Consider the following 27895-nt stretch of genomic DNA (forward strand, 5'->3'; position numbering starts at 1 on the left):
GTCAGTCCGACCGTGGCCGCTCACCTGAGCAGAGCGAGCACCGCGACCAGAGCGCCAGGCCTACCGCAGTACCTGGGCAACCCAGGCCGCGTCGCGTCGACCGCGTCACGTCCTGTCACATCCGCGTGTGTTTGTGTGTGTCACGCCCGTGTCGCGTTTCGCGTGTGTTGGTGTTGGTGATGTGTGTGCGCGCGTGTTCCCCCGGCCCGCCCAGGCCCGCGGCACCTGTCGGTGCCCCGGCAGTGATCTGATAGGAGTGTAGTGCCTGGCGGGGCCGCCGCCGTCGACCGCCGCCGCCACCGGCCTCCAGGATGACGGTCACCTACTCCAAGCTCGTCGCCAACGGCAGCAGCTTCGGCTGCTTCTGGAGGATACTGTACAAGTGAGTGGCATTGATGCGGCGAAGCGGCGCTGCAGCGTTTTCGTGTCGTCTGCTGGCGCCGCTGTCGCTGCCTCGCCGCTGCAGGTGGCGCCGACAGTGTGTCCGGGACTTTGGCCGCCGGTGCGTCCTCCCGTCTGCAGCCAAACATTGGCATTCCCTGTACACGTCAAGCGCGGCCTGGTCTAGCCTAGTCTAGCTTGGTCTAGCCTAGCCTAGCCTAGAGAGCTGTCTAGCGGTGCCGGCGCTGCCCCGGCGGCGCGCCGGCCGGCCGTCTCGAGGCGTCGCGACGCGTAGCGTCGGATCAATTTCCATATCGTCTGCTGGGGCCGCGCGCCGCGGAGCCGCGAGCCCGCAGCACTGTGTAATGTCACTCACGCCGTGACAGGGACGGCCCGGCCGCTGTTCGTTCGACTCGAAGGTGGCGACACGGCGACGCCGCGCCATGAGGACGCGACCGCGGTGTCGAAAAGAAGAAGGAATTTTCAAATTTTAAGAAGTGGAAGGAGCATAGCAAAAATTTGAACTGTTTGGGAAGAGGGGGGGGGAAATGTGGGTGCTGGTTGAGACATTGCACACTCTCAAGACCTCACTGAACTTTTCCTCCATGAGCAAAACGCTCAGTATTATGACAGCACAGCGAAGGTCGTAACATATAGTTGGGAGTTCTCAGTAACTTGTGACCGGTTTCTTCATATTTCGAACAAATTTCTCTGTATTACGACGTATTTAAGTTGCAGTGGTATTGAGGATCGGCTCAGTATTTTGAGTTCACGGCGTTGGGAAATTGGGAGTGCGAACGCACTTGAGTGGCGCGGGGACACGCCGACGCGTCACACGGAGTGGCGGGCGCGGCGGGGCGGTTCGTTTCGGCATTCGTAAGGGAATGCTACTAAGCAGCTGACGCCGCAAAGCAGGAAAACCGCATCGCGGCATCGCAGCGCGGCCTGGCGCTCCGAGTGGAAAGGAAGCAGAGTTTTGCGTCACATTCTTTCTTCAGTCAGTTTTGCGTCCAGTATGCGGCGGTGGCGGCGGTGTGTTTTGACGTGTAGAGAACTATGCAACAACCTGTAACGGCACGTATAATCTTTTATTTTTTATCGTTTGTTGTGCTTTCATTCAGTGTCGAAATAATCACAGTTAAGTGTGTTATTCATATTCCATGTATTGCTGCGTGAATGTATTGCAGTATTGCCTGAAAGAATGTTGAAATTCAATTGCAAAATTTTGCTTTGAATCCCCGTGCTTTCGCACTGCGACTTCAGAATAGCCCGCGGCCCTGGAGGAGCGGCGCGGGACGGGCAGAGGGGTGGGGTGAGGTGGGGGATGTCAGGCCGAGTAATAAACTTCGTACACGAAAACGTCCGTGTGCCCCTCGTCATATAACCACAGGTTTGAAACACAATACGTCAAGCGCCTCTGGGATTTGCAGTGCATGCCTCCGTCCCCCTTTGGAACGCCGAGGCTATGAGAAACTCGTGTGTCCTTCCTGCTCGAGGAGTACCAATGCCTTTTCCCTGAAGCCGCGTGAAGTCACCTTTTGGCCGAAACGACGGGCTTTGCATGGTTTGCGCAGGACAGTGCCTCAGTCGGCGCGCGGCCCGCGCCTGCAGACCGATTCCGAGAGTCGTCGCTCTGTCTCTCTCGCACCCATGGGGCGCCCCATCGAGGTGCGAGAGAGACATGGATGGACGCCGTTACGTCAGTGCGATGCCGCGGTTCCATTGGCCGCGCGGCCGGGCCGCCAATGTGGCGGTGGAGCCGCGGGAAGCGAAAAAAACAAAAACAACAACAACAAGCACATGGGACACTGACTGTTATGTGCGGATTGATTGTTACGCAAGTGCCGGTGATTTTGGCAGCCTCGCTGATCCGACGCGGGAGGGACCTACACACCAAATCTTTTGGACAGTTTTGCACGACGCAGTTTTTCTTTTAAAGATTTTCTTACATTTTTTTTTTGCGTGCAATCGCACAATAATGTGCCTATTTGCGTACGATTTTGTGTGAATTCCTCACGAGTGTGAGTTCAGAAAAGTGTAAAGTCGCGTACCAAATTTGTGCAAATACGTTTAGTGTGTTGGCCACAGGCCCCGCGGGGCGTCCCAGACGGCGGTTACGACGGCGACGCTGATACACCCAAAGGGCCGAAGCCTCGAGCGGCGACCGAGGAGTAACCGAAAGGCCTTCACAAATCACGGGCCGGGCCGAGAGCCGCCGGGCGTTCGGCAAGCCGACGTTTACGACGACGAGGAATTCCCTGTGTCGCTCTGTCTCTCTCGCACCCACGGGGCGGCCCGTAGGGGTGCGAGAGAGACAGGACGTTGACATCGCTGTATACGTTCGGAATCAGCCTGCTGGACTCACAGAGGGAGGTTGCGATGAAGGACTTTCTTCTCGTCAAGGGAGATTTTTATTTTAAAAATCTTGAGGGGCAGGGATGAGTAGTTTCATCCCAAATTATTCATGATTCATGCAGAGTCATTGCTTCTTGGCGTGTTTTCGCTATGACGAGTGCAGTTTTTACGATTTGTCTGCAAACATTTTGCGCGAAAGGCGCCTGGGAGGTAGGCCGTGCTGCTGTTGAAGACCGCTCCGCTCGACGGGTTGCCTAACCGTTGGTTTGCAGGCGTTTTGGATCAGTTTTCTTAAGAGAGAGAGAGAGAGAGAGAGAGAGAGAGAGAGAGAGAGAGAGAGAGAGAGAGAGAGAGAGAGAGAGAGAGAGCCGTGGGACACGCTTCCGCGTGAGACGCTCGGAAACGAACTCTTTCCCAAACGGCTTCCACGCCCGCTGCTCATGCTCGGCTGCGCCTCCACTGCCACGAGCGTGCTCCAATTAATTTGGACGGCCGAGAGGCGTTGTCGAAGCCGCTGCCCATCGGCCGGCCCTCAGACCGATGGCGCGCTGTCTCTCTCGCACGCTTGGGGCGTCCCGTACAGGTGCGAGAGGGCCCTCTGAATGAGTCTGCCGGCCGGGCGATTGGGAATCTGCTCTGCCCGGCCGCTCCTTTCCAATGTCTTTGAGAAGTGATTGACTCGGAGCAAAAAAATGAAACGAGGGGGAAAAAGTTTAATGAACTAGCCGACGCGGCTCTTTCCAGAGCGTGTCCTTGGCCGTGCCTTGGCGCGATGCAGCGGCGCCGAAGGGCCGACACACTGCAGGCATCGAAGTGCAACGCAGTGCAGTCAAGTGCAGCGGGAAAAGAAACCGAAAAGCGCCAGGAAAGGAAAGAGAAGCGATGCGACAAGCGGCTGGAACAAACTTAAGGACTCCAGAATGAAACTCTGGTGGATCCAGAGCCGGCCTGAGGGGGCAAAGAAGCACTCCTTGCCTACTAACAGAGGCAAAGAAGCACTCCTTGCCTACTTACAATGGCAAAGTAGCACTCCTTGCCTACTTACAGTGGCAATGTAGCACTCCTTGCCTACTTACAGTGGCAATTTAGCACTTCTTGCCTCAAAGTGGAAAAGTGGCACTTCTTCCCTAATAGGGTCAAAGAGTGTCTTTTTGTCTATCATTCAGGGGGCTATCGAGATGCCAAGGGTTGCCAATAGTCTTTTTGGCCCCTACGCTTGGAATCAACCTGAAACAGCTTGGTAAAGATGCGACGAAACTGAAAACGAAACCCATGCCACGCATGCTGAGATGCTGCGCCTGCCACTCTGCGCTGCTGCCAGCACTGCCGGCGCTCGGCGGGCGTGCCTAGAACAGGTTGGACGGGATGCGAAACAAGCAACGCCAAGTCGGCACTACTTATCGAGACTGCTTTTGTTTTTTGGCCGGTCATCACCTTCGCCTTGATTGATGTAAAAGCAACGCCCCGGCTCGGCTCGGCAGTGCTCGGCTCGCGGCGGCGGAGGGGGAGGGGGAGGTGTGTGATGCTGACCTCTGCATTGCTCCGCATTTTATTACATGAGTGCGACGAAGACGGCCTGCCGTCACGGTCGTCCCCTCCCTCCAGGTTGGATGCAATCGGGCAGCAGACTGATTCCGAGAGTCGTTTTCGCCGCGCTGTCTCTCTCGCACCCTTACGGGACGCCCCATGAGTGCGAGAGAGACAGAGCGGCGAAAACGACTCTCGGAATCGGTCTGCTGCTGCCTCAGTGCCCCAGGGGCTGCTTCTGTTTGCAGTGTGTGCGACGCGGTGCTTTGGAGCTTTCGATTGTTCGGCGGCGGTTCGTCGCTTGGCGCTGCAGCAGCTGACTCCGAACGGGGCGTTCGGGGCGCTGCTTTGTCCCCCCCGCATGCCCTCCCTGGACCCGCCACTGCCTGTCTCGTCGTGCAGAGGGTTGCGACAGTCAGAGCACTACATTTCGGAGCCGCTTTCCCACTCCGGTCGAGGCCGACACCGCGGGAGGCATCATCGCTCGTTTCGCGGGTCCCGCCCGCGTCACTTCGCGTCGTACCTCGCGCGGGTTTGCACCGAGGGGGAAACGACTTCGGTTATCCGATGTACGGCAAATTGGTTATCCGCTATCCGGATAACCAGAAATTTCGAAGTAATCCGAGGAAATTCTGAGGTAATCCGGGGTAATCCGGGGAAATTCTGAGGTAATCCGGGGTAATCCAGCGCAATCCAATGGTAATCCTGGAAATTTTTCGATGTTATCCGGAGGTAATCCGCGGGTTATCCGGGGTTATCCCTATCCGATGTACACAAAATTTCTCAGTCGTTTCCCCCTCGGTTTGCACATGCATACGCCGCCAAGACTTCAGACGCCTTTTGAGCTCCAGAGTCGCTGAACTGGACTCGAACCGAGCTTGTGACCCCACTCCTCGTTCGGAGAGCAATCGATTGGTGGGGTCACGCCTTAAGTTCGAGTCCCATTCGGCTACTCTGGAGCTACGCGTCTGGGATTTTGACCGCCTCCACCGGTCTTCTGATCCACTGTGCCATGTCCACCCCCCGGATCCGCCATCGGCTGTGTGACGACCCGCATTGGGCCCCGCTGTGATTGGCCGAGAGAGACGTCACGCCGCCGACACCTGGCCCAGCCCGCGCCCTGATTGGCTGACGTCAGTTACCGCAGCGCAGCCAGCAGCGCAGCAGGAAGCGACACTTGACCCTCCTTTATGTGGTTGCGTTCAATTACCTGAAATTGCCTTCACTTTGCGAGTGACGTCACGGAACCCTTTCGGATTTATGGGAAAAGAAAGTGGAACGTGTTGGTCGGAGGGAGGAGAGGGAGATGTGTTGCTGTTGCACCATAAGGGTGCTTTGATTTGCAAATCCGACGCGACACTATTGTTGCCGCCAGGCCAGCTATCTGGCTTCGGCTAGCTCGGCTCGGCTAACCGCTTGCCCAGCTTGGGGGCCTCTGCCTGGCTGCTGCCGCTTTGCTTAGCCGTCTTGGCTGGACTCGCTGGCTGGCAGGCCAGGGGGTATTACCCTTAACTCCATGACCCTTGGTGAAACGCCTGATGGGTAGGCAATTTTTCATACAATCCGCTTGTAACTACACTCCAAATCCAGGGTGTCTAGAAACTATACGCCTTAAGCGTATGCCACAGAAATGGAACTGCCTTAAGGCGCCTTGATACTACACGCCAAAGGCGTATACCCCATTGAGCACCTTTTGCAGATAGAAGTTAGCATGTGAGCACCATTGGTCGAAAGAAAGGTGCGTGCATTGTACACACCCTGGATCATAGGCACTGAGCTTAACAGGACTCAAGGTGCGTAGAATGTAAACACCCTTTAAGGCCTCGGTAGACATGGCCTCGGCCAAGGGCGGTGTTTGCATTCAACGCACCTAGAGTCCTGTTGAGATCAGTGCCTATGATCCAGGGTGTGTACAATGCACGCACCTTTCCTTCGACCAATGGTGCTCACATGCTAACTTCTATCTACAAAAGGTGCTCAATGGGGTATACGCCTTTGGCGTGTAGAATCAAGGCGCCTTAAGGCAGTTCCATTTCTGTGGCATACGCCTAAGGCGTATAGTTTCTAGACACCCTGGATTTGGAGTGTAGGCAACGGGTGCGACGTGGCCGAGTCTGGCTACTCGTCTGCTGGCTGGCAGGCAGTGGCTGGCTTTGCTTGGTAAACCAAGCCAAGGGGGGACCTAGTGGACAAGCAAAAGGACCCCTTGGGCCTTCAGACCGCCTCCTGAAAGGTCGGAAAAAAGGCGCTCTTCGCTCCTCAGTAGGCAAGAAGTGCTTCTTTGCCCCTCCTTCAGGCCGCCTCTGGATCCGTCACTGTAAGCGACTGGACTTGGTGAGTTTGGAAGGGCACTGGGCGCATTAGCGAGCAACGCGTATCCGGTTGGTGCATCTGTTGTGATCAATCGGACGGAGTTCCGGTTGACGGGTATCCGTTGGGAAAGGGGGAAAGAGGGGGGGGGGAGCGGTGCACACGCCCTTTTGGTGTCACGGTCCCATGCAGTCTGCATGCAGGCCCCAGCAGCGCCGGGACTGCACTCAACACGCTAAATGGAGATATCGTGTGACACCGGATTGCTCTCCGAACGAGGAATCCATTGGTGGGGTCACACGCTCAGTTCGAGTCCTGTTTAGCGACTCTGGAGCTCAAAACGCGTCTAGAGTCTTTGCCGCCTGCAGGCACCACAGTGTGCTGCCACACCGTGGTGGTGCGGCATGGCAGGGCATGGCAGGGCATGGTGACGCGCCGCGGGGCCGAACAATCACGACTCGCTGCCGATTAGCGCTGACTCCGGCCACATCCTGCACCGAGGCCGAATAAGAATCCGCCGCTCCGAAACGCTCCTCTGTCTCTCTCGCACACCTGTGGGACGCCTGGTGTGCGACAGAGAGAGAGAGACTTCGCGCTCCGTGAGGGAGGCCGCGTCGACGGCGGCGACGTGTCGGCCAGTGGCGGCACGACTGCGGCGTCGTGGCTTCGGACGCCCGCCATGACCGTCGCCGTCACCGATATTTTCGTCTTCGGGTCCCGGCCGTCCCGACCGTCCCGGCCAACAAAATGGGCAAAGGACGTACTCGTGTGTACCCAAGGCATTTCGGCCTGGGGATGCGCCTGTGCGTGCGCGCAGGTCGTACATGTGTGTGTGTGTGTGTGAATGCATGTGGCGCGCGTGTGTGTGTGGCCTTGGTCTGGCGATAAGTATCGGGGTTAGTGCCTGACCGTGTGCTGTGGTGTGCCTTTGTGAGGCGTTCGCCGTGCAGATTACACTGGAAAGAAGGGTTGAAAAGCAGCACTCGATTGCCGGAGGGAATTCGGAAGGTACGCACCGGGGATCGCTCGTCGCGTTACAGTGGAACCTAACCAACACAAGTTCGGGCTATCCCTCTCTCGCGCACTCCTGCACTCGCACCCCTCCTCCACACAGTGGGCCAGAAGACCGGTGGAGGCGGCCAAAACCCTTGACGCGTTTTGAGCTCCAGAGTCGCTAAGCAGGACTCGAACCGAACGTGTGACCCCACCCATGGGTTCCTCGTTCGAAGAGCAATCCATTGGTGGGGTCACACGTTCGGTTCGAGTCCCATTTGACGACTCATGAGCTCAAAGCACGTCTAGAGTTTTGGCCGCCTCCAACAGTCTTCTGGCCCACTGTGTTCCGCTCCGCTCTGGCCACTGTCGTCGGCTGGCCGACCTCTGCGCCCTCTGCACCGGCGGGCGCCAGGCGCCACTCTCCCGCGCGTGGACGCGCCTTGTGGCTCTTAGAGACCTAGGTCTCTAGTGGCTCTGCCTCGCTCGCACGCATGGGGCGCGCAGGGTCCGCAGGGGTGCGAGAGAGACAGGGCGACCGAGCCGTTTTCCGAGTGGAGCGTGCCGAGCGCTGGCGGCGCTGGCGGCGCTGGCCGTGTTGGGCGGCCGGGCTGTTGAGGCGTTGCGGCGCCGATGCGCGGATATCCGGGTATCTCGAGTCCCGAGCCGCGCCGCCATGCCTCCATGCCTGTGCCTTGACTCCACCAGCCTGAAAACGAACCGGCGTCGGCGCCACGGCGGCGTGGCCTGGCGTGGCCTGGCGTGGCACGCGGCCGCGGCGTGCACGCCGAGTGCCACCGTGCTGCTCATCGGGAGCGCGCGCCGTGCACCGACTGCAATTTGCTGCCGGCACACTGATTCCGAGAGTCGCCTTCGTCGCCCTGTCTCTCTCGCAACCAAACGGGACGCCCCACGAGTGCGAGAGAGACAGGGCGACGACAGCGACTCTCGGAATCAGTCTCCTGATGCGCGGATATGCGCCGCCGCCTTAGAGTTTCCAGTGTGTTTTTGTTTCTCCAGTCAGTGGCAAGTTTGTGGCGTTCGCCGCGACGCCGCGCCGCGCATCACTGGGCGCCTCGCTGCCGGCGGCGCACGGCGGAGGCCTTGACCGTTTAGTTCCACGTCACGCCGGGGATGGCATCGGGCCGATCAGGGCAGAGGGACAAAAAGAGGAGAGGGAGGGAAAAAGAGGGGAAATCGGGTCCCTTTAAAGTCGCTTTGATTCCCGGCGGGACGATCAACGTGCCTGCTGCAGACCGATTCCGAGAGGCGTCTGCGTCGCTCTGTCTCTCTCGCACTCATGGGGCGTCCCGTGCGAGCGGGAGAGAGGGAGGGAGAAAGAGAGTGCGGCGCGTTCTCTTTGCCGGCGGCAGCTCCATTTACAAGTTGTCAACTGGAAGCAGCTGCCGCTTTATTTAATCCAAAGCAACGAAGCGGCTCCCGTAATCCATAGGAATGAAGACGTCCTCATCTGCATAAGCACGTCCCTCACTAAGTGACACATTACATAAAGTTGGCGGCCGTGCGTGTCGGTGGCGGCAGCGCGGCAGCCACTGTACCGCCGCGGCCGTCGACGCGACGTGAGCCCGCCTGTCGCCCGCTCCGCTGTGTTGGCGACACTTGGTGCGCGTGGGTGGCACGCCACGCCACGCCACGGGGTTTCCCCGGCCGCGGCCCAGACGATGCAGCCCTGTGGCGCCCTGCAGACGGATTCCGAGAGTCGTTTTCGTCGCTCTGTCTCTCTCGCACTCTTGGGGTGTGCCGCGAAGGTGCGAGAGAGCGACGAAAACGACATTCGGAGTCAGCCTTCTGCAGGTCCGCACTACACGTTTGTCGGCAGCGTGCTGCAGGCCGATTCTGAACCCTGCTTTCGTCGCTCTGTCTCTCTCGCACCCATATGGCACACCGCTTAGAGCGAGAGAGACAGAGTGACGGAAGCAGTCCGGGATCAGCGTGCTGGCGTGGCGGGGTGGACGCGGTGGACACGTCGTGCACCACGGTGTGCACCACCTTGGCCCGGGGGGCGGCTTCTCCCTCCTCTCTGGAACCTCCGCGACCTCCACGACCTCCGGGACCTCCACGGCCTCCGGGACCTCCACGACCTCCGGGACCTCCACGGCCTCCGGGACCTCCACGACCTCCGGGACCTCCACGGCCTCCGGGACCTCCACGACCTCCGGGACCTCCACGGCCTCCGGGACCTCCACGGCCTCCGGGACCTCCACGACCTCCGGGACCTCGACGACCTCCGGGACCTCCACGACCTCCGGGACCTCCACGACCTCCGGGACCTCCACGGCCTCCGGGACCTCCACGGCCTCCGGGACCTCCACGACCTCCGGGACCTCCACGACCTCCGGGACCTCCACGACCTCCGGGACCTCCACGACCTCCACGACCTCCGGGACCTCCACGACCTCCACGACCTCCGGGACCTCCGCGACCTCCACGACCTCCGCGACCTCCACGACCTCCGGGACCTCCTCGACCTCCGGGACCTCCGCGACCTCCACGACCTCCGCGACCTCCACGACCTCTGGGACCTCCACGACCTCCGGGACCTCCGGGACCTCCGGGACCTTCACGACCTCCGGGGCCTCCACGACCTCCGGCGCGGTCCCGGCTATGCGACGACGCGGCGTCGACGCGTACCCCGGTGGCCCAGTTCCGGCGTGCTCCACCCAGTTCGTGCCGCGCAGCCGAACAAAGCCATCATTTTCACGTCGGCTTTTCCAAAAAGGCAGTCAGTCCTGCGCGCTCGCGACTCGCTCGCTCCGCGCGCTGCCGCTGCAGGCAGCCTTGTCCGGAGGAAGATGAAGAAATTGCCCCGGTCCTCCTTCCGCGAACGGCCGAACCAACGGCCCAGCGAACGGCTTGACCAGAGCATTAAACTCGTTCTTGTTTTGGCGGGCAGTGCGTGCGTGTAGGTTAGGGCTTGCCTGCCGTGGCGTGGCGGTGCCGGCTCCCGGGAAGGACGACGCGGACGACGCGCTGCAGCCTCGTGCCGGCGTGCGGCGGCGTGCGGCGGCGTGCCTTGTTTGCTTGTTGCACGACGAGCTAATTTGGCGTCGAGCCGGTCTCTTGACGTGCGGCCTGCGTGTTATCGAACCTCGGGAGGAGCTCCACCCCATCCTTGGGATCCTTGGCGGCGGCGGCGTCGACGGCGTCGGCCTCGGCCACCGTACTCGATCCCAGTGGCGGCTCCGAAAAGCGGGAGGGGGGCCTGCCTCCCCGTCAGGTCTGGCACCGCCCCACAGTGGACCAGAAGACCGGCGCAGGCGGCCGAAAATCTAGACGCATTTTGAGCTCCAGAGCCGCTGAACAGGACTCGAATAGAGCGTGTGACCCCACCGATAGATTCCCCGTTCGGAGATAAATCCATTAGTGGGGTCACACGCTCGATTCGAGTCCTGTATAGCGACTCTGAAGCTCAACATGCGTCTAGAGTTTTGGCCGTCTGCGCCGGTCTTCTGGTCCACTGTGCGCCCTAAGGGAAGCCAAAGGCAACAAGCACGACACTCCACCTGAAAGGACGAAAACGGTGTGACATGTCCGAAAACGCAATTCTAGAGCCGCCCCTCCTCTGTCCTCGCTCGTCGCACATCGTCCACTGCCAGCCAGCCTGGGCCGTGCCCCGGTGGGCCCACTGCCCCCACCGCCCCCTCCTTCCGGCCTTCCGCCTCGACCGACGCGCGCCGCGTTTCCAATTTCGCCGAAGGGAATTGAAACGGGATGATTATGATTTGGCCGACGGATATGTGGAATGTGGAGGCAACCTCCTTCTCGGCCTTTGGCGGCCTCTGGCTTCTGCGGCGACGGAACACAGTGGGCCAGAAGACCGGCGGAGGCGGACAACACTCTAGACGCTCCAGAGTCGCTAAATGGTACTCGAACCGAACGTGCGACCCCACCAATGGATTGCTCTCCGAACGAGGAATCCATTGGTGGGGCCACACGTTTGGTTCGAGTCCCATTTAGCAGCTCTGGAGCTCAAAACGCGTCCAGAGTTTTGTCCGCCTCCGCCGGTCTTCTGGCCCACTGTGCGGAAACGCGATCCGCGGCTCCGGCCAGGAAGTGCCGCCTGTGGTGCCTTTTGGCGGGAGAAGTCGAAAATGGCGCGCGCACTCAATTTTTGCTCCGCCATTATTGCGAGCCAGGTGTGTCATTTCGGCGCGCCTTTCGCCGGGCCGGCCGCCTGTTTGCACTCGGTCAGCACGCGGCGGGGAAACGGCGCTGTCTAAACCGAAACGGCCGAACGGACGCGCCAAGTGCCGCTCGGCCAGTTAGAAACCGCGTTTCGCCACTCACTTTCGGCGCGACGCGCGCGTGCGGCGTGCGTGTTTTATGGCCGCGCGACACCCGCCGACGCCACCGCCACCGCCGCCGCAGTTTCTAGCACCACCACCACCACCGCCGCGCACCCAACTGGACGACGCGCTAAACACCCTGCTCAAGGTGTTCCTGACGATGTTCTGCAGACAGGAAGCCCGTGGCGGTGTCGCACGGGGCGTGGCTGGCTGGCTGCCTGCCTGCCTGGCTGCCCGTCGGGGGCAGCGGGGGGCGGTGGGGGCGGGGCCTCGCCGCGGCCTTGACCGCGCATCGCGCCGCCGGCTCGCTGATTGACTGCCAATGAATGGCTGGACATCATCTCCACTCGGCGTTGTTTTTCCCGTCCGGCCGATTGCTTTATTAATTGCTGCTATTTCTAGCCGGGTGTGCGGAGCGTGAAGCAAAAGCAAAACACGCCGGTGTGGTCCGCAGTGTGACGATGGCCGGCGCCGCCCGGTCTCGCTCGCCTCCAAGTCTCGCCGGCCAGAGGTGGTGGCGGCGGTGCCGTACCCCTCCTGCATGCAGGACCCCTTCCAAGATCACCAGGACGACGACCGGTACCCGGGAACGCGAGCGCGAAGGCCGTGGCGTGGCGTGCTCAAATCAACACTCATTGTCTCCCAGACAGGTGGCATGCAAACCTCTCTGCTCGTGTGTGCGTGTGTGTGTGACTGTGTGTGTGTGTGTGGAACTGTTGAGGTGGAACACGCAGGGAACTCCCTCTCCGGCCCGAAGGCTGCAGTGTGCCCCACTGGCTAGGGACTTCCCTCCTTTTGTTCGTCCTTTGGCGCATCGGATATTTATTCCTCGCTGCCTGAACGCCGAAGCGGCGCTGAACGTGCGTCGAGGCTTGCGTCACTCGCGGTGGAGTGGAGTGGCTCGGCGTTTTGTTTTGTGCGAATATTGTCGCGGCCGAAGGTCTTGTTTTCCTGTGTCGTGCGCGCACTTCCGGCGCTATCCCTGACGGCCTCGACTGTATTCGGGTGCATTCGGGTGCATTCTGGCACACTCTGGCACATTCGGGTACATTCGGGTACATTTGGGTACTGGGTTCATTTGGGTGCGATTGGCTGCATTCGACTGCATTCGGCTGCATTCGATTCGTAGGGGTACTTTGGGAATGAAAAGTACAGGGTAAAAGTACACACCCTTACTGACTTTTTGACTTTGAGCCATCCTTCGACCAGTTGTTTGAACTCAAAATGAAAATCTGCGTGAAATCCCTGTCAATTGTAAACGAATTGTAAGTTACGATACGCACAGTAGATCACAGGAGGCGTGAACTCTTCTTACTCTGTACTTTTCTTCCTCATCTTACCCTTGTTCGGGTCGTATTCGGGTCGTATTCGGGTCGTATTCGAATCCCACTCGAGTCTATTCGGGTCTGTTGGCGCGGCGGTTGGCACAATCGATTCGCTTTACGGCCTCGGCTGGTACTCGCTCGGTACTCGCCGCCGGGTATGACTCGCATGACTTGTGTGACTCACGGCACTGGTAGCGACAATACGCGCTGGCGGCGAACATGGAAACACAAACAAAAACTACAAACGAAGCAGTCCGGCCGCTGCGTTTGCGACCGTTTGCGACCCCACCTGCCAAGTCGAGCCCGAAATTATCATGACACAAATGGGAAAACACCGTGGCACTCGTGGTAGGAAAAGATTCCCGCAGTCCGGAAAATGTAATGATAATGGCATGCGGAAAAAGTACGGACTGGTTTTCCGTATTTCTCCAAACGCATAGCGAGCGGAACCTCATGGCTATTTTACTTATTGTCCATAGCCATGCATGAGTACAATTTAATACACAATTGGGGGAAATTATTTGCGTTGCTTTAAGAATTTATAAAATTGAACCTAATTGACGCACAATTTGTACATGACGTACTCCTGCACAGGCAACAGTTATAATATTTTTTATTTGAAATGCCTAAAACAGTATTTATCAAAAAGTCCTTAAGCACACTCTAAATGTAGGGTGCCCAGTAACTGGGCGCCTTTGTCGCCTGCCCCACTTTTTAGGGCGCCAAATGTCGCCCAGTTTCTGGGCACCTTTGTCGCCTAGTCTTGGGTTGGACAAACCATAAGGAACCTGCCTTCACCCATGGCTCAGCAGCGACTAAGGTGCCATAGGTGCCCAGAATCTGGGCACCTTAGTCGCCCAGGAACTAGACACCTGTGCATGCTCGGCCATGGGAGAAGGCCGGTTACTGCATGATTAGTCCACCCCGAGACTGGGCGACAAAGGTGCCCAGAAACTGGGCGACATTTGGCACCCTAAAAAGTGGGGCGGGCGACAAAGGCGCCCAGTTACTGGGCACCCTACATTTAGAGTGCATTTAGCTGCATTTAGTGAGCACACATCCGTACCTTTACCGTAATTTTTTCTACCAGTGAGTGTAGGTTCCAAAGTTTAAACAGTGCCCCCTCTCTTGTCGCAGATGGCGGGGTAGCGTGTACAAGCTGGTGTGGCGCGAGCTGCTGGTGTTCCTCTGCCTGTACTTCTCCATCAACCTCATCTACCGGCACGCACTCAACGAGACGCAGCAGAGGTGAGAAATGACAATAAAGATAAACGCTTTACGATCCGGCCGACGAGCCGGTATGACGTCATAGTCATAGAGCGGGAGAAAGTGGTGACCGTGACGTGACGTCACAGCACGTGTTTTTGCACGTCACGCACAGCTGGGACTTTTACCTTCTTTGGCCGCGTTTTCCGCCATTGTGAACAAGGGGCCGCGGAGCCGCGTCTGGGACGTTTAACGCGGCACTGTAGGGCGCGGCAGCGCTAGACGTGTCGCTCCTGTTTATTTACACCTTTTTATTTCCCCCCTTCAATGTTTGGAGATGAATTAATTTCAGACATGCAAACTTATTCTTCGACTGCAAAACTTGGAAAGCAGCTTCGTACGTTCTTAGGCATTTTATCTTTCTGCGAATGATTTTTCTCGTTTGAAAGACAATTTTTTTTTGTGAGCCGCATTTTTGTTTAGTACAGTACAATAGTTTGCTCTAATCGGGGCAGACGGCGTGGTGGCGGTGCGGTGCCGCGGCAGTGCTAGGCCAGTGGCCAGTGTAGTGGACGCGCTGCCCGTTCTGGGAACGAAACGGCGCGGCGTAACGGCGCTGTCATGTGTCGCGCTTGAACAGCTTGACGCTGCGCCGCAGACTCATTCCGAGAGTCGTCTGTCTCTCTCGCACCTGCGCGGGACGTCCCGTGAGTGCGAGAGAGAAAGAGCGACGAAAACGACTCCCAGTCTGCAGTGCTGCGCCATGGCCGCGCCGCTCGGGCAGATGATCGTGGCTGTGGCGTGCATTTGGGAGCCGCCGCCGGGCTGTGCCGGAGAGAGAGAGAGAGAGAGAGAGAGAGAGAGAGAGAGAGAGAGAGAGAGAGAGAGAGAGAGAGAGAGAGAGAGCCTCTCCCCGCGGCCTGCCGTTCGTCGAGGATAAATACTAGAAGGATGAATCCGATTCCATCCGACGCCCGGCCACCGCTCCCTAGTGGAGCGGAATCGAATCCGGTTTCTTTTTTAACGGCTCGTTTTTATTTATTTACCGGTTTGAAGAAGCGGGCCGACAAAGCAAGCGGCTGATCGACGCTGTAGTCGAGGGGAGCGGCCGAGCACTGTGTGAAACTAAAGCGCAGTTGTACGCCCCGTTCAAGCGTAGGCCTAGAACTTGCGCTTCAAGGCATTTTGCCCCATATATTCAGGAGTGCAAGAGCTTCGAGAAGGACTTTACGGAGTGTAGGTCCCCCGGAAGGCGTAATGTTAGGCCTTAGTTTTACTAGTGAGGATGACGACGCGTTTGTGACCGGCATGGTGACCGGCATGGTGACAGCGCTGGCCTTGTTGCAGGCAGTTCGAGAGGATTCGGGCGTACTTCGGCTCGCACGGGGAGACCATCCCCATGTCGTTCGTGCTGGGCTTCTACGTGAGTCTGGTGGTGAAGCGCTGGTGGGAGCAGTACCGGCTGCTGCCCTGGCCCGACACGCTGGCGCTCTTCGTCTCGGCCGCCATCCCGGGGGTGGTGAGTACCAGCAAGGTCATTGGCTTTGACTGTTTACCACTGGCAAAACAAAGGCATAAAAAAACGACGCCCTTAAGGGCATACCAGGGCTGTTATGCCCTTTAAGAGTCAACATTCCTTTAAAAGGGCATTAAACTTTTTCCTAGAAGTCCTATACCAGTTCTCGCCTCTTCCAGAGACTTCAACCGATTAGCGCGGCCCCAGGGGCGTAAGTCGCAGATTTTATGCCTTTGTTACCAGTGGAACAGCAAATGAGCGGCTGAGGCCCGCGATGGGTCGGTCGGTGCGATGGGTCGCTTGCTCACTTTGTTACGCCACTGTTGCAGGATGAGCGGGGGCGCCTGATGCGGAGAAACATCGTGCGGTACGCCGTGCTGGCCTACGTCATCACGCTGAACCACGTGAGCGTGCGCGTCAAGAAGAGGTTCCCCGGCTGGCAGCACATGGTGGACGCGGGTAAGGCTGGAAGGGCGGAACAGGGGAGGAAGGGGGGGGGGACGAATAACGCATAGAAGGAACAAAGCAGGGGTTGGAACAAGCTGCTGGGGGAGGAACAAGCTGCTAGTGGGGCGGGGCGGCAACCCGCCGGCAGCGCTGTGTGCGGGGGTGCCTAGCGCTGGACTGCAGGGGCTTCGCGGCGCGTCGGCACTGGCGGGGACGTGGTGGTTCGGCCGCGGCCAGGGCCAGAGGGACGGTGGCGGCGCGGAAACTGCCTGGAAATTGATGCGAAAGGAATCTATCTTTGTTTCTTTCGGCCGGCCAATTAGCTGCTCACTGTAAACACGACGCGGCAGACGACGCGCTAATGGCGGCGGGGCGTCGAGGCGCCCAAGCGGCTGGAACTGATGTGGGAAATGGAAATCCACGCGGCGAGCGCGTGCGCGTCTTTCGGCGCCGTCTCCTTCTCCCTCTCTGGACTCGCGAGTCTTTCTAGTATTTCTCTTCCTCCTCCGTCCCTCTCGCGCAGCTTTTTCTAAAAATATATGTGTTTCCGAATCCGGCAGGCCGCGGCAGGCTGGCGGTGGAATTGCAGCCGCACGTTCGCCGTCGTGGGAAGTAGATAATTGTCCGCAGGACGTGCGCGTGCGGCCTTTGGCGGCCTTTGGCGAGCCAGACGTGGCCGGGCCGGCCGGCCGACCGCCGACTCGGCGTCGATGGCGGACTCGGGGACTGCTGACTGATTCCGCCCGCACTCTCTCTCTCTCTCTCTCTCTCTCTCTCTCTCTCTCTCTCTCTCTCTCTCTCTCTCTCTCTCTCTCTCTCTCCTCTCTCCGCAGACCGCCCCGTGAGTGCGAGGGAGCTGGATGCGGGATGAGCACGGGGTGCCCTTGGGTGGCGCGACTCGCGTGACGCCGTGCTTGGCGTCGCGGGCGTCGCGGCGGCCGCAGAGACGCTCCGATCGACCGTCACGCCGGCGAGCGGCGAGGCAGGCGGCGCCTCATCGACTCGACGGACGCCAAAGCGCGCCAGGGACTCGCGGCGACTCCGAGGCCGTGGAGTGGAGGCGGACGCAGCCGGACGCAGTGCTGGCCAGGCACGTGGCTGGAGCCTCAGATATTATAAACCGAACTGGCGACTAAGCACACACTCACGAGTGCATACTTAGCAAGTACTCACTCACAAGTGTGCGCAGCATGGAGTTTGGGGGACAAGCATGCAGTTGTAAATGGGTACTTTTCTAGTAGTTAAGCACTTGTAAGTGTGCACGAAGTACAGTAGACAGTTCGGTTTGTAGTGTACTCCTCGAAAACTCTGGAACCGGGCGTTGAGGCTACCTCTGGATTGCCCTTCTAACGAGGAATCCAACACATCCTGTGTTGGATTCGAGTCAATTCAAGTCCTCTGAGGACATTTGAGCTCCGTTAACGTCGAGTTGATGGCCACCTAAACTGGTCCTCTCTGGCTCGCTGTGCAGTGTCGCCGCGGGTTTTCCCGCATTTTCCTTCTTTTTCTGGAAAGACGTTTTACGCTCGTTTTTCCTTTCACGCGCCAGTGGGCCCCGCTCGGTTGCCAGGTGGATTTTAATGTGGCGACCCGTCCGCGAGCTTCTTGTGGAGTGGAGGTTTTGGCGGTTCGTTCCCACCGCGCCAAGCGCCAAGCCGAACTAGACCGATCCGGCAGACTGATTCGGAGAGTCCTTTTCGCCGCTCTGTCTCCCTCGCAATCGTGGGGCGTCCCGTACAGGCGCGAGAGAGACAGAGCGACGAAAATGACTCTCAATCTAGCGGCCGTCCACGCGAGGCGACCGCGAAGCGTTCGTGCCGTACTTGAAACCACAACAACGCACACAAAAAGAGGAATAATTTCGGCAGAGGAGTGGCGTTGGTTCTGAACGCGTGGCTCTCCTGCTCGGTTCCGAATCCAAATCCCGGCGCCGGTGGGAACACGACTACGGCGCCGACATTAAACGCTCCGAGTGTGCGCCCGCTGCCCCTGTTCCTGTTTCCGAGCGGGGCAGGGCGGGGCAGGGCGGCTCCCATGCTAGTCGCCCTGCGACGCGCACTCGTGGCGGGGACGGTACTTTTCGGACGCGCTGCACAGATTTGGCAAAGTGAGGATTTGAGAGTGTTAACCTCGGCTACTTATGTATTGTGAATGGTTCTTGAGTTGTTTTCGTCGCTCTGTCTCTCTCGCACTAATGGGGCGTCATGAGACAGAGCAGCGAAATCGACTCTCGGAATCAGTCCACTGAAAGTGCCTCTATCTGCCCGCAGGCTTCATGATGGAGTGCGAGAAGAAGATCTTCGAGCTGATGGACGGCAAGAGCCCCATGTCCAAGTATTGGATGCCGCTGGTGTGGGCCACCAACATCATCAACCGCGCGCGCAAGGAGGGCCTCATCCAGTCGGACCACGTGGTGCAGACCATGCTGCAGGAGCTGTCCGACATCCGACGGCGCCTGGGCTCGCTCATCGGCTACGACACCGTGTGCGTGCCCCTGGTGTACACGCAGGTACGGTACACTGCAGGGCTCTGGGCACAGTCAGTCGCGAGTACCCCGGCGGTACCCCCGCGCGAATTGCAGTGTGTCGGTCAATGATGCCGACTGCAGGCGAAGTACCTTGTGGATGGAGTATCGACGATCGACGGGGTCGTTTTGGTTTGGACTTTTACCGCCTCCGGCTGAGTGCGTCTGATAGCCAACGCGCGGGGTATCGACATGACGGGCGGGGTCGGTCCAGTTGCAGGCGCACCCACCCCCGAGTTTCGCCACGCACAATGGTCCCAGTATTTACGCAAGGCTGCCAAGGCGCTGCCGTTAACGCGGCCGCGCCATCCGATGCATTGCCTGCACTCCCTGCAGACTGATTCCGAGAGTCGCTTTCGTCGCTCTGTATCTCTCGCACTCATGGGGCGTCCCCCATAGGTGCGAATGAGACAGAGCGGCGAAAGCGACTCTCGGAATGAGTCCGCTCGCGTTGCCGCGTTGCCCCACGCGGCGCCGGAAACGGCGTGCCGGCAGGGGCTGCATGCTGTTCCTCTCCGCGCGCATGCAGTCGTTGTTGCAGCCGCGGTGTTGCAGCTCGCGACGCGCTCGGCGAGGCGCGGCTGCGCGCGGCGCGCCAGCAGAAGAGATGCACTTGTCATTGAGTTTATAGCGCGCGGGGCCTCTGTCTCTCTCGCACCCACGCGCGGCCGCGGGGCGCCCCACAGGTGCGAGAGAGACAGGTGCAGGCGCCGCTGCAATTGGCGCCCTCCGCGGATTTACGGCGCGCTTAATGATGTCTGCGCCACTGCAGTCTGTGCACCGGCAGGCAGCAGACTGATGCCGAGAGTCGTTGTCGTCGTTCCGTCTCGCTCGCACTCATGGCGCAGCCGCGAGGGAGACAGAGCGACGAAAACGACTCTCGGAATCGGGCTGCAGTAGTCCACTGCAAGGCGCGCTGCAGTGCGGCAGTGCGGCGGCGTGGCGCAACGCCATCGGGGGCGTGGCCACGGCGTGGCGGTCGTTGGGACCGGCCCTGGCCGCGGCCAGGACGCCGGGTCGGGTCGCAGAGGCAGCGGTCGGTAGCGGAGCCCTGCACTGCAGTACTGGCTGCAGGCCGGCGCGCCGCAACCTTCACGCCCTAAGCCGGCGGGCCGGCAGCCCCGGCCCGTCCCGCGGCATGACGACGCGAGCGGAGCGTGGCGGCGGCACGGCAGCACGGCGGGGTGATGTAACAGGTGGCGTGCCGGCCGCGTCGTTCGAACCCCTTATCGAAACGAGCGCGGACTACACCGTCGGTCGTGCGCCCGCGCCCCGCGTTGAGGTCTTTCTCGTCGCCGCCCGTTGTCGACTATCGCGGCGTCCGCCCGGTGAGGTAGTCCTCACCGCGGCCGCCGTCGAGGCCGCCGTCGAGGCCGCCTTCGAGGCCGCCTTCGAGGCCGCCTTCGAGGCCGCCTTCGAGGCCGCCTTCGAGGCCGCCTTCGAGGCCGCCTGGGTCGAGGCCGCCGTCGAGGCCGCCGTCGAGGCCGCCGTCGAGGCCGCCGTCGAGGCCGCCGTCGAGGCCGCCGTCGAGGCCGCCGTCGAGGCCGCCGTCGAGGCCGCCGTCGAGGCCGCCGTCGAGGCCGCCGTCGAGGCCGCCGTCGAGGCCGCCGTCGAGGCCGCCGTCGAGGCCGCCTCGTCAACTGGCACTCTACATCTCTGTGTTGTTGCAGGTGGTGACGCTGTCCGTGTACACGTACTTCATGGCGCAGCTGATGGGCCGCCAGTTCGTGGAGACGCGCCACCCTGACGGCACCGTCACCGGCGACCCCGACATCTTCTTCCCGCTGTTCACGTCCCTGCAGGTGCGTCTGCCTGCAGTGTCGCGACTCGGCCGCCGAGAATGTCCCTTGAGGCGATCCGCTGCACCGCCGATGCCGCTTGCTGTTCGCTGCGGTCTGACCGGCCGGCTAGCCGAGCGATCCAGAAGAGTCGTTTCGTCGCTCTGTCTCTCTCGCACTCGTGGGGCTCTCCGTAAGGGTGCGAGAGACAAACCGATCTGCTGAATCGCTCGGCAGGCCGGCAGGCCACACCGTATCATGTCCTGTGGCTGTCCTCGCGGTGCCACGCGGCACGCGGCACGCCCCGCAGTGCCCAAGGCGGCACGGCGGCACGGCACGGTGCCAAGACAGCGGAGCCAAGTGGCGTCGCCGTGGAGGGGCTTCTCCTCCTCGCGGCCGAGTCCGAAATCCGACACGTCCTGCGTCCGGCGCCCTTGGCGAATCAACGACACGATTGTATTGTATCGCCTCCTGCGCAGTTCTGCTTCTACATCGGCTGGCTCAAGGTGGCCGAGGTGCTCATCAACCCCTTCGGCGAGGACGACGACGACATCGAGCTCAACTGGCTCATCGACCGGCACATCAAGGTGGGTGCCGCGGAGTGTAGTGTAGCCGCCGCGGCCGCTGACCGCAGGCCGGCCACACACACACACACACTCACACACACGCTTGGCACCGGCAATGCCGGCCGGCCGCGCTCTGCCTGGCCGCAATGCCTTTATGCTACTAACGCTTTCGCTTTCAAACCCAACCGCGAGGCCCCGCGCTGCGCGCCCGCCGCCAGACTGATTCCGAGAGTCGTTGTCGTCGCTCTGTCTCGCTCGCACCAGTACGGGGCTCCCCACGAGTGCGAGAGAGACGGAGCGGCGAGGACGACCCTCGGAATCAGTCTGCCGGCGGCCTCGCCGAGGGAGGGGACGACGGCGACGTCGTCGTCGCGTGTGCAGTGGCGGGGGCCCCCGGCCCGCGGCCCGCCACTGGACAAAGGTCGGGAATCTCGCAAGGCGAAGACGGCAGCGAGAATAGGGAATCGACCCTCGAAATTAATCGAAATTAATCCGGCCGTCTGCAGCGGCTGTCTGAGTGGCCGTTGGCTCCGTCGATGGGGGGATTCTTCAATCATTTCTGGATCAACTTGTTTGCGAGGCGTTGTTGTTGTGCCGGGAGCGCGGTACGGGGAGCGACCGCTCTCCGCGGCACGGCGAGGGGCTTACCCTCGTTTGCCGGCCGGCCGGTCGGCCTCACGGGGAGAATATATACGAGGACACGTTTCGGGTGGAAAATTTGCCATCCCGGCCGGCTGTCTGTGAGGTGAGAGGTAGGGGGGGAGGTCTGTATTGACATGCTCATTAGTCTGGGTCAAGATTGCTTTCCTGTCCGCACTCCGCACTTTCACGCTCTGCACAGCGCACTTCATTGAGGCGAACACGTTCGTCGGGCCGCGCCTTGCCTTGTGTGGGAGAAACTGCGTGAAAAACTTATGCCGAAACGAGCAGATATTGTTTGCCTATTGTCACTGCTTTCTCTAACACGCTTCCACTAACTAATGTCCGCCTCCTGGCAGACCGATTCCGCGAACCGTTTGGTCGCTCCGTCCCTCTCGCACCGGTTCGGGGCGCCCCGTGGGTGCGAGGGAGACGGAGCCACGAGGACGGCGGCGTGTGGACTCGGTCGGCGGGCGGGCGTGACGAGTTGGTTGTGGTGTCACGCGTGCGAGGCGCGCAGCTTTGACGCGGTGCTGCGGCCCGCTGCGGCCCCGCGCGGTGTCGGTGACGCTTTTTGCATGGTGTAGAACATCGAGGTGGCCCGCCGCGGCCTGGGCGAGACGCCGGGCTCCGAGGAGGATTACGAGGACGTGTCGCCGCTGCTGTGCGGGGGGCGGGGGCCGGGGCTGCTGGCGCTGCTGTGGGGCGGCGTCGTGTCCGCGGTCAACGCCGTGCTCGGCCTGTTCGTGCCGCCCCCCGGCACGGCCACCGGCACGGCCGGCACGGAGGAGCAGCGGCCCGCCGGCGAGGAGCACCCCAGCCAGCAGAGGAGGCCCTGGCTGAAAAGCGTGAGTAGCCGCCCGACGACCCGACAGGCAGACCGCCACGGCGCAGCCACGCCCTTTGCGGCCGCGCACCGCCGCAGGAACCCCGCCCCGCCCCGCCCCGCCCCGCCCCGCGCAGTGACGAGTCAGTCCTGGAACAGCTCTAAAAGTCTAGCGACGATGAGTCGATGACAGTGCAAACCCGCTGGTAGGTTTCCTTGCCACTCCAGCGGCGCTCCGTTTTGAATATAGCAAAATTTGACCATGTGGCCCCGGATCGCCCTCTAAGAACACCAACATTTGCAAGCCCAAGTGCCAAATTTGGTCAATTTCCGAGTACGCCGCTGGACTAGAAGGACAAATTTTGGCATGCAAAATGGAGCGCCACTGGAGTGGCAAGCAAACTTATCAAAGGATTTGCAGTGGAGGCACTCCACGTCGTCCCACCCGTTCCTGTATCGCCAATCCATTTCAAAATCCGATGACTAATTTCAATGTCAATGTCGACTGGGGTTGCTGGCGTTCCTGGCGGTTGGTGCGCAGGCCGTAGAAAGGTTATGAAAAATTGGAGGTAACTATGTCCATCCAGATCATTTGCCGTCGAGTCCTCGACGAGTAGAATTGGAACTGAGTGGCGGGGGTTGGGATCTGGCGGGCAGTGGCGAGCGGACGTCGGGCGGCTTACTCTAGATTCTCGCGTTTTGTTCCCGGTTTCTAAATTCTCCTCCATCAAACAACTGAGATTGTTGCAGATGGTTTGGCCCCAGCATGGGGCACGCAACATCGCCACACTCAGGTCGCCCGCTTCCAGCCCTCACACCCCCGCTTACCCCCATCCCCTGCCCACTCTCTGCAGGCTAGCTCCGAGAGTCGCTTTCGTCGCTCTGTCTCTCTCGCACTTTCGGCGCGTTCCCTTTGGGGATGAGAGAGACGGAGCGAAGAAGATGACTCTCGGAATCAGTCTGCTGGAGTACCCATACCGGTGGCGGTGGCAGACTGATTCACTGAGTGCATGCCCGCTTCGCACCACACGATTTGGTGGAGTGGATTGGCTTCATGCGATGGTTGCTCAAGGAGTTAGATTTCGTGGTGCTGGGTCGTTTTACTTCATCCACTCGCTATCATTCCCCGTGACTATTTCTTTTGTTCTTGTTTTACAGGTTGGGTACGTTTCTAGAGTACCACTGACTTTTACTCAATTCAACTTTATTGTTTTTGTTCGTCGAGCGCCGTTTTACACTGTGCCCCCGGTTGCAGGCGGCCTACATGATCGTGGACGAGATGCACGAGGAGCACCCCGAGCTGCTCAAGGACCAGTACTGGGACGAGGTGGTGCCCAAGGACCTGCCCTACACCGTGGCGTCCGAGTGCTACCGCCGCGCCGAGCCCAAGGGCAGCGCCGAGGACTACAAGGTCAAGGACTCGGACGCTCTCTACGCCAACCTAATGCCGCAGCGCAACAAGCTGGGCCCCGAGGACGTATACGCCGACTACGTACGTGCACTGGGGAAATGGGGGCGGAAACCTTATGCCGTCACGGGGCGTCAAAGATTTACTACGTACGCCCTTGGAGTGGCGTTGATCATGCCCTTAGGGGGGGCAACTTGGTATATACGTAGGACTTCAAAGCAAAATTTTAATTATCTTATAATGGCAGGACTGTCATGCCCTCAAGGGCGAGGTACACTATATCACCCAAATTTGGGTGAGGATTATTTTATCACCAAATGGAGGGTTCTTACCAAAATGTGGTCTACCTAAAAGCTAATTACTATGACCAAAATTTGGGTTTGAAAACCCAAATAAGGATCATCCTCACCCAAAATTTGGGTGGTAAAGTATATCTTACCCAAACGTGAAGTCCTACTCATGACTCTTTCGTCCTCTGGGGCGTCGCGTTCCTAGGCGTCTGATGCTAGGACTATTCACTCCTTGAATCTGCTGGCAAACACGCCGTCGTAACCCAGATTAGTTAATTGTTGGCGCTCCTCGGGGCTGTCCTGCCCGGAGTCCACTAGAGTCCACTGGAGTGCCGCCACAGGCCACAGACTTTGCAGCAATACTTGGAAGCGACCCCACTGCATTTTGTCGCATCGGCGATCGGGCCGGCGAAGGCTGGCCGCTAATGCCTCCATAATTGGCCGTTCCACCGCCCCGCCCCGCCGGGCAGTGTCTTTGGCGGCATGTCGCATGCCAAATGAAGGCACTAAAATCCGATACGGCCGAAGCTGGCGGTGAGTGACCCTTCCGGTTTGCGTAAAGCCAAGGGCCAGTAGCTCGGGCGGGGTGAGGCGGGGTGGAGCGTGAGCGTTCAGGTTTTAATTGACGATTACCCGATGGAATGCGGTCGAACGCTTGTGGTCTTCCAGGAGAGCGTGGACACGCCGCTGGTGGAGAGGCGCAAGAACTGGTTCCAGCGGCAGATGCAGCGCATGGGCTCGGTGCGTTCCTCCAGCACCACGTACTCGTCGGCGGGGACGGCCATCGGCAACAGGCCGCGGCACAACTCCGTCTACTCACAGGTGAGGCCTCTGTCCTGAGCCTCCGCCCTCCGCGGCAGGCAGCCTCCCCGCGCCCAGCGCCTCGCGAGGTGCGAGTAGGCCGCCCAGCGGGCGGGGCTGCGTGCGGGGCGCCTACCCGGCGGGCGGCGCACGGCGCGGGTAGGCCGCCCAACGCACACCCCCGCGCGTGGGATGCCGACAACCCAGGCGCAGGCTATAGACTGATCCCGAGAGACATTTTCGTCGCTCTGTTTCTCTTGAACCTATGCGGCACGCTCTGTGAGTGCGAGGAGAGACAGAGCGACGAAAACGACTCGCGGAATCAGTCTCTGCCTCCATCCCAGGCCAGCGGCCGGGCCAGCCCAAGGACCCTCGAACGTAATGCAGATCTCGTTTGTGCAGGGCGAGAACGGCGGCCTGCCCGGCCCCGGGCCCGTGTCGGCGCACAGCATGCAGGGCGCCATGCAGGCCAGCATGCAGGGCCTGGGCCCGCCCGGGCTGACGACGCTACCCGTGCACCAGCAGCAGCAGGAGCGACAGCCCAAGATGTCCATCTACGAGCGGTTCGTCAACAGGCGCTCCAGCCGCGGGCAGAACAAGAGATCAAGTAATGAGACCTTTCATTTGGTTAACAATTATTCCTCAAGATCGTTGGAGAACTATTTACTTACTGTTTTTGTTGCTTTTTACAGACGTGTTGAAGAACCGGCCTCGCATCCCCACCCCCGACGTGACCCGGGACCTCGGCGTGGTGGTTCGGGAGGCGAACGGGTCGGCGCCGTCCACGCCGGGGACGCCGTCGTCCATGATGCAGCAGCCTACCTACCCGACGGACGTGCCCGTGGTCCAGGTGAGCCCGCCACCAAGTTTAACCCAGCACCCTCAAATCACACGACGGAACTTGCAACCAATAACTAATGCTGGTTCTTCAGGTGCTGTTAACGCCCATCCAGGAGGCTGAGGGCGGCCACGGCCACGGCCACAGCGTGGTGGGCGTGGGGGTGAGCACCCCCGGCGGCCACCACCACCTGAACGTGGGCACCAAGGCCCTGGCGCAGGCCGTGCTGTCGCCGGGCCTGGGCCCCGTCACGCTGGCCGCCACGCCGGTCACCTTCACGCAGCCCATCCTGTTCACCGCGTCGCCGGGGCCGCACCGCCCGGTGCGCTCGTCGGCGCCGCCGCGCGCCGCCGTCACCCTCACCGAGCTGAGCAGCCAGTCGGGGTCGGCGTCGGGCTCGGAGGAGGAGGGCGGCGCGGCCACCCCGCGGCCCGCCACGCCCGCCACGCCGACGCCCGCCCCCTCGACCTCCGCGGCCCCCGCGGCCACGACGCCGACCTCCACGCCCGCGGCGTCGCCGCCCCGGAGCGCCTCCAACAGCCTGGCGCCCAGCGCGGCCAGCACGGTGGAGAGGAGGAAGAACGAGAGGAAGACCGGGGCGCCCAGCAAGCGCGGCGAGGTGTACGTCTAGCGGCCCACTCTTGAAGCTGATCCAGTCCACGTAGACTAGGCCCAGCGCTCCGTCCCGCAGTGGTGTTGTCGGGCAAGCATGACGAGGGACGCTTTGGGGAGCTGTCCCGAGGCAACCGTGATCTGATAAGATTAATTTTATTGCTATGACGGTATATTTAAAACATGAATTCCAGTCAGTGTGATGACTTGTGATCATTCTTTTTAATGTAATTGTTTAGAGTAACCAATTTCTTATGAGTACCTTTTGTCTTTCTGCTTGATGGGATGTGACCTTTTTTTTGTGCCAGTTTTGTTGGGTGTGCGTGTGTGAATGTGAGTAGAAGTAGTGGTGTCTTCACAGTGTGGCAGATTTTACAGCTGATAAGATTATTTTTGTAATTTTTTAATAAGCAGACTTTCATGAAAAGGATAACTATTTATGAGAGTATGAGACACTTAGTTTTTATTTGTTTACTAATTATCAATTATTCTTATTTGAAACTTATGTGATCCTTTGTAGATATTGTAGGTAGCAATTGTGAGTTGTTTTTGCCTTTAACGGAGTTAAGTGTACAAAGTTTGAAGTATTGTGCCAATGTTTGCTTCAAGCAAGGTCTTGGGTGACTTTTTGTACTTTATCTCTAAGCTCTAGAAATCAAGCTGATTGTAATCTACTAAAACCAATAGTCTGGCACAAAAGTTTCAGACTATACCTAGGCTAGAAATTAAGTAGGGTTTGACTAAGTCGAAGTATTTTCATGTGCCTTAATGCCTTTTGTTAATTTATACTATTTGTTCTAAACTAGAGTATATGGAATAACACTGCGTTTGTGATCATTATGGGCTGTTTTGAATGAATGATTTGCCATTATGATGTGGTAGTCAAAGGAGGTGTTACTTTTTGTATACGCTTTTACCTACAGTCAGTGTTTTTCAGACCAGATGGTAGCATTTTGTGTCAACTGTGTTAAATGTAGAAGAATGCAATTAAATATAAGTGTATACCTGTCTTTTGTTGTGTGTTTGAATAGTATGTAATATGACAGATCACCGTTGTTATCGATTAAATGTCTTACCAGGACCATGTATTTTTTATTCTCACACGTTCAAGCTATGTATCCACGTGGGAAGCTGATTGGCTATTTCCCCTTGTTAGACAATTTTTAATTATAAGAACATTGTGTAGGCTGTTTCAGTGACTTTTTGAATTAAAAGCTGTGAATGTGCTTCACTCAGTCGTTTTTTT

At 59.4% G+C, this 27895-nt stretch overlaps 1 protein-coding gene across 5 annotated transcripts; it reads left to right on the top strand.

Moving 5' to 3' along the window:
- On the top strand, positions 1–27880 carry LOC117653508 (bestrophin-2). Of its 5 annotated transcripts, none has more exons than XM_034399218.1 (13): positions 1–382; positions 14336–14446; positions 15752–15923; positions 16250–16379; positions 18638–18876; positions 20562–20693; positions 21149–21256; positions 22462–22722; positions 23956–24192; positions 25068–25220; positions 25587–25806; positions 25892–26049; positions 26132–27880. In XM_034399218.1, exons 1-13 carry the CDS (start codon positions 312–314, stop codon positions 26666–26668), a joined length of 2529 nt encoding a protein of 842 aa, XP_034255109.1. In that variant the 5' UTR covers positions 1–311; the 3' UTR covers positions 26669–27880. The 5 variants fall into 5 exon arrangements, with proteins under 5 accessions (XP_034255109.1, XP_034255110.1, XP_034255112.1 ...); XM_034399219.1 differs by having other exon boundaries at positions 25602–25806; XM_034399221.1 differs by lacking the exon at positions 22462–22722.
- The last annotated feature ends 15 nt before the right edge of the window (positions 27881–27895 follow it).

The sequence above is a fragment of the Thrips palmi genome, unplaced genomic scaffold (genome assembly GCF_012932325.1).
Source record: "Thrips palmi isolate BJ-2018 unplaced genomic scaffold, TpBJ-2018v1 HiC_scaffold_8, whole genome shotgun sequence".
Taxonomy (NCBI): domain Eukaryota; kingdom Metazoa; phylum Arthropoda; class Insecta; order Thysanoptera; family Thripidae; genus Thrips; species Thrips palmi.

Bases quoted from the DNA above. Each gene is read 5' to 3' on its own strand.
- LOC117653508 (XM_034399218.1), top strand. From the start codon at position 312: ATGACGGTCACCTACTCCAAGCTCGTCGCCAACGGCAGCAGCTTCGGC. The intron at 25,221-25,586 runs GTGAGGCCTCTG...AACGTAATGCAG, and splicing joins ACAACTCCGTCTACTCACAG to ATCTCGTTTGTGCAGGGCGA. The intron at 25,807-25,891 runs GTAATGAGACCT...TGCTTTTTACAG, and splicing joins CGGGCAGAACAAGAGATCAA to ACGTGTTGAAGAACCGGCCT.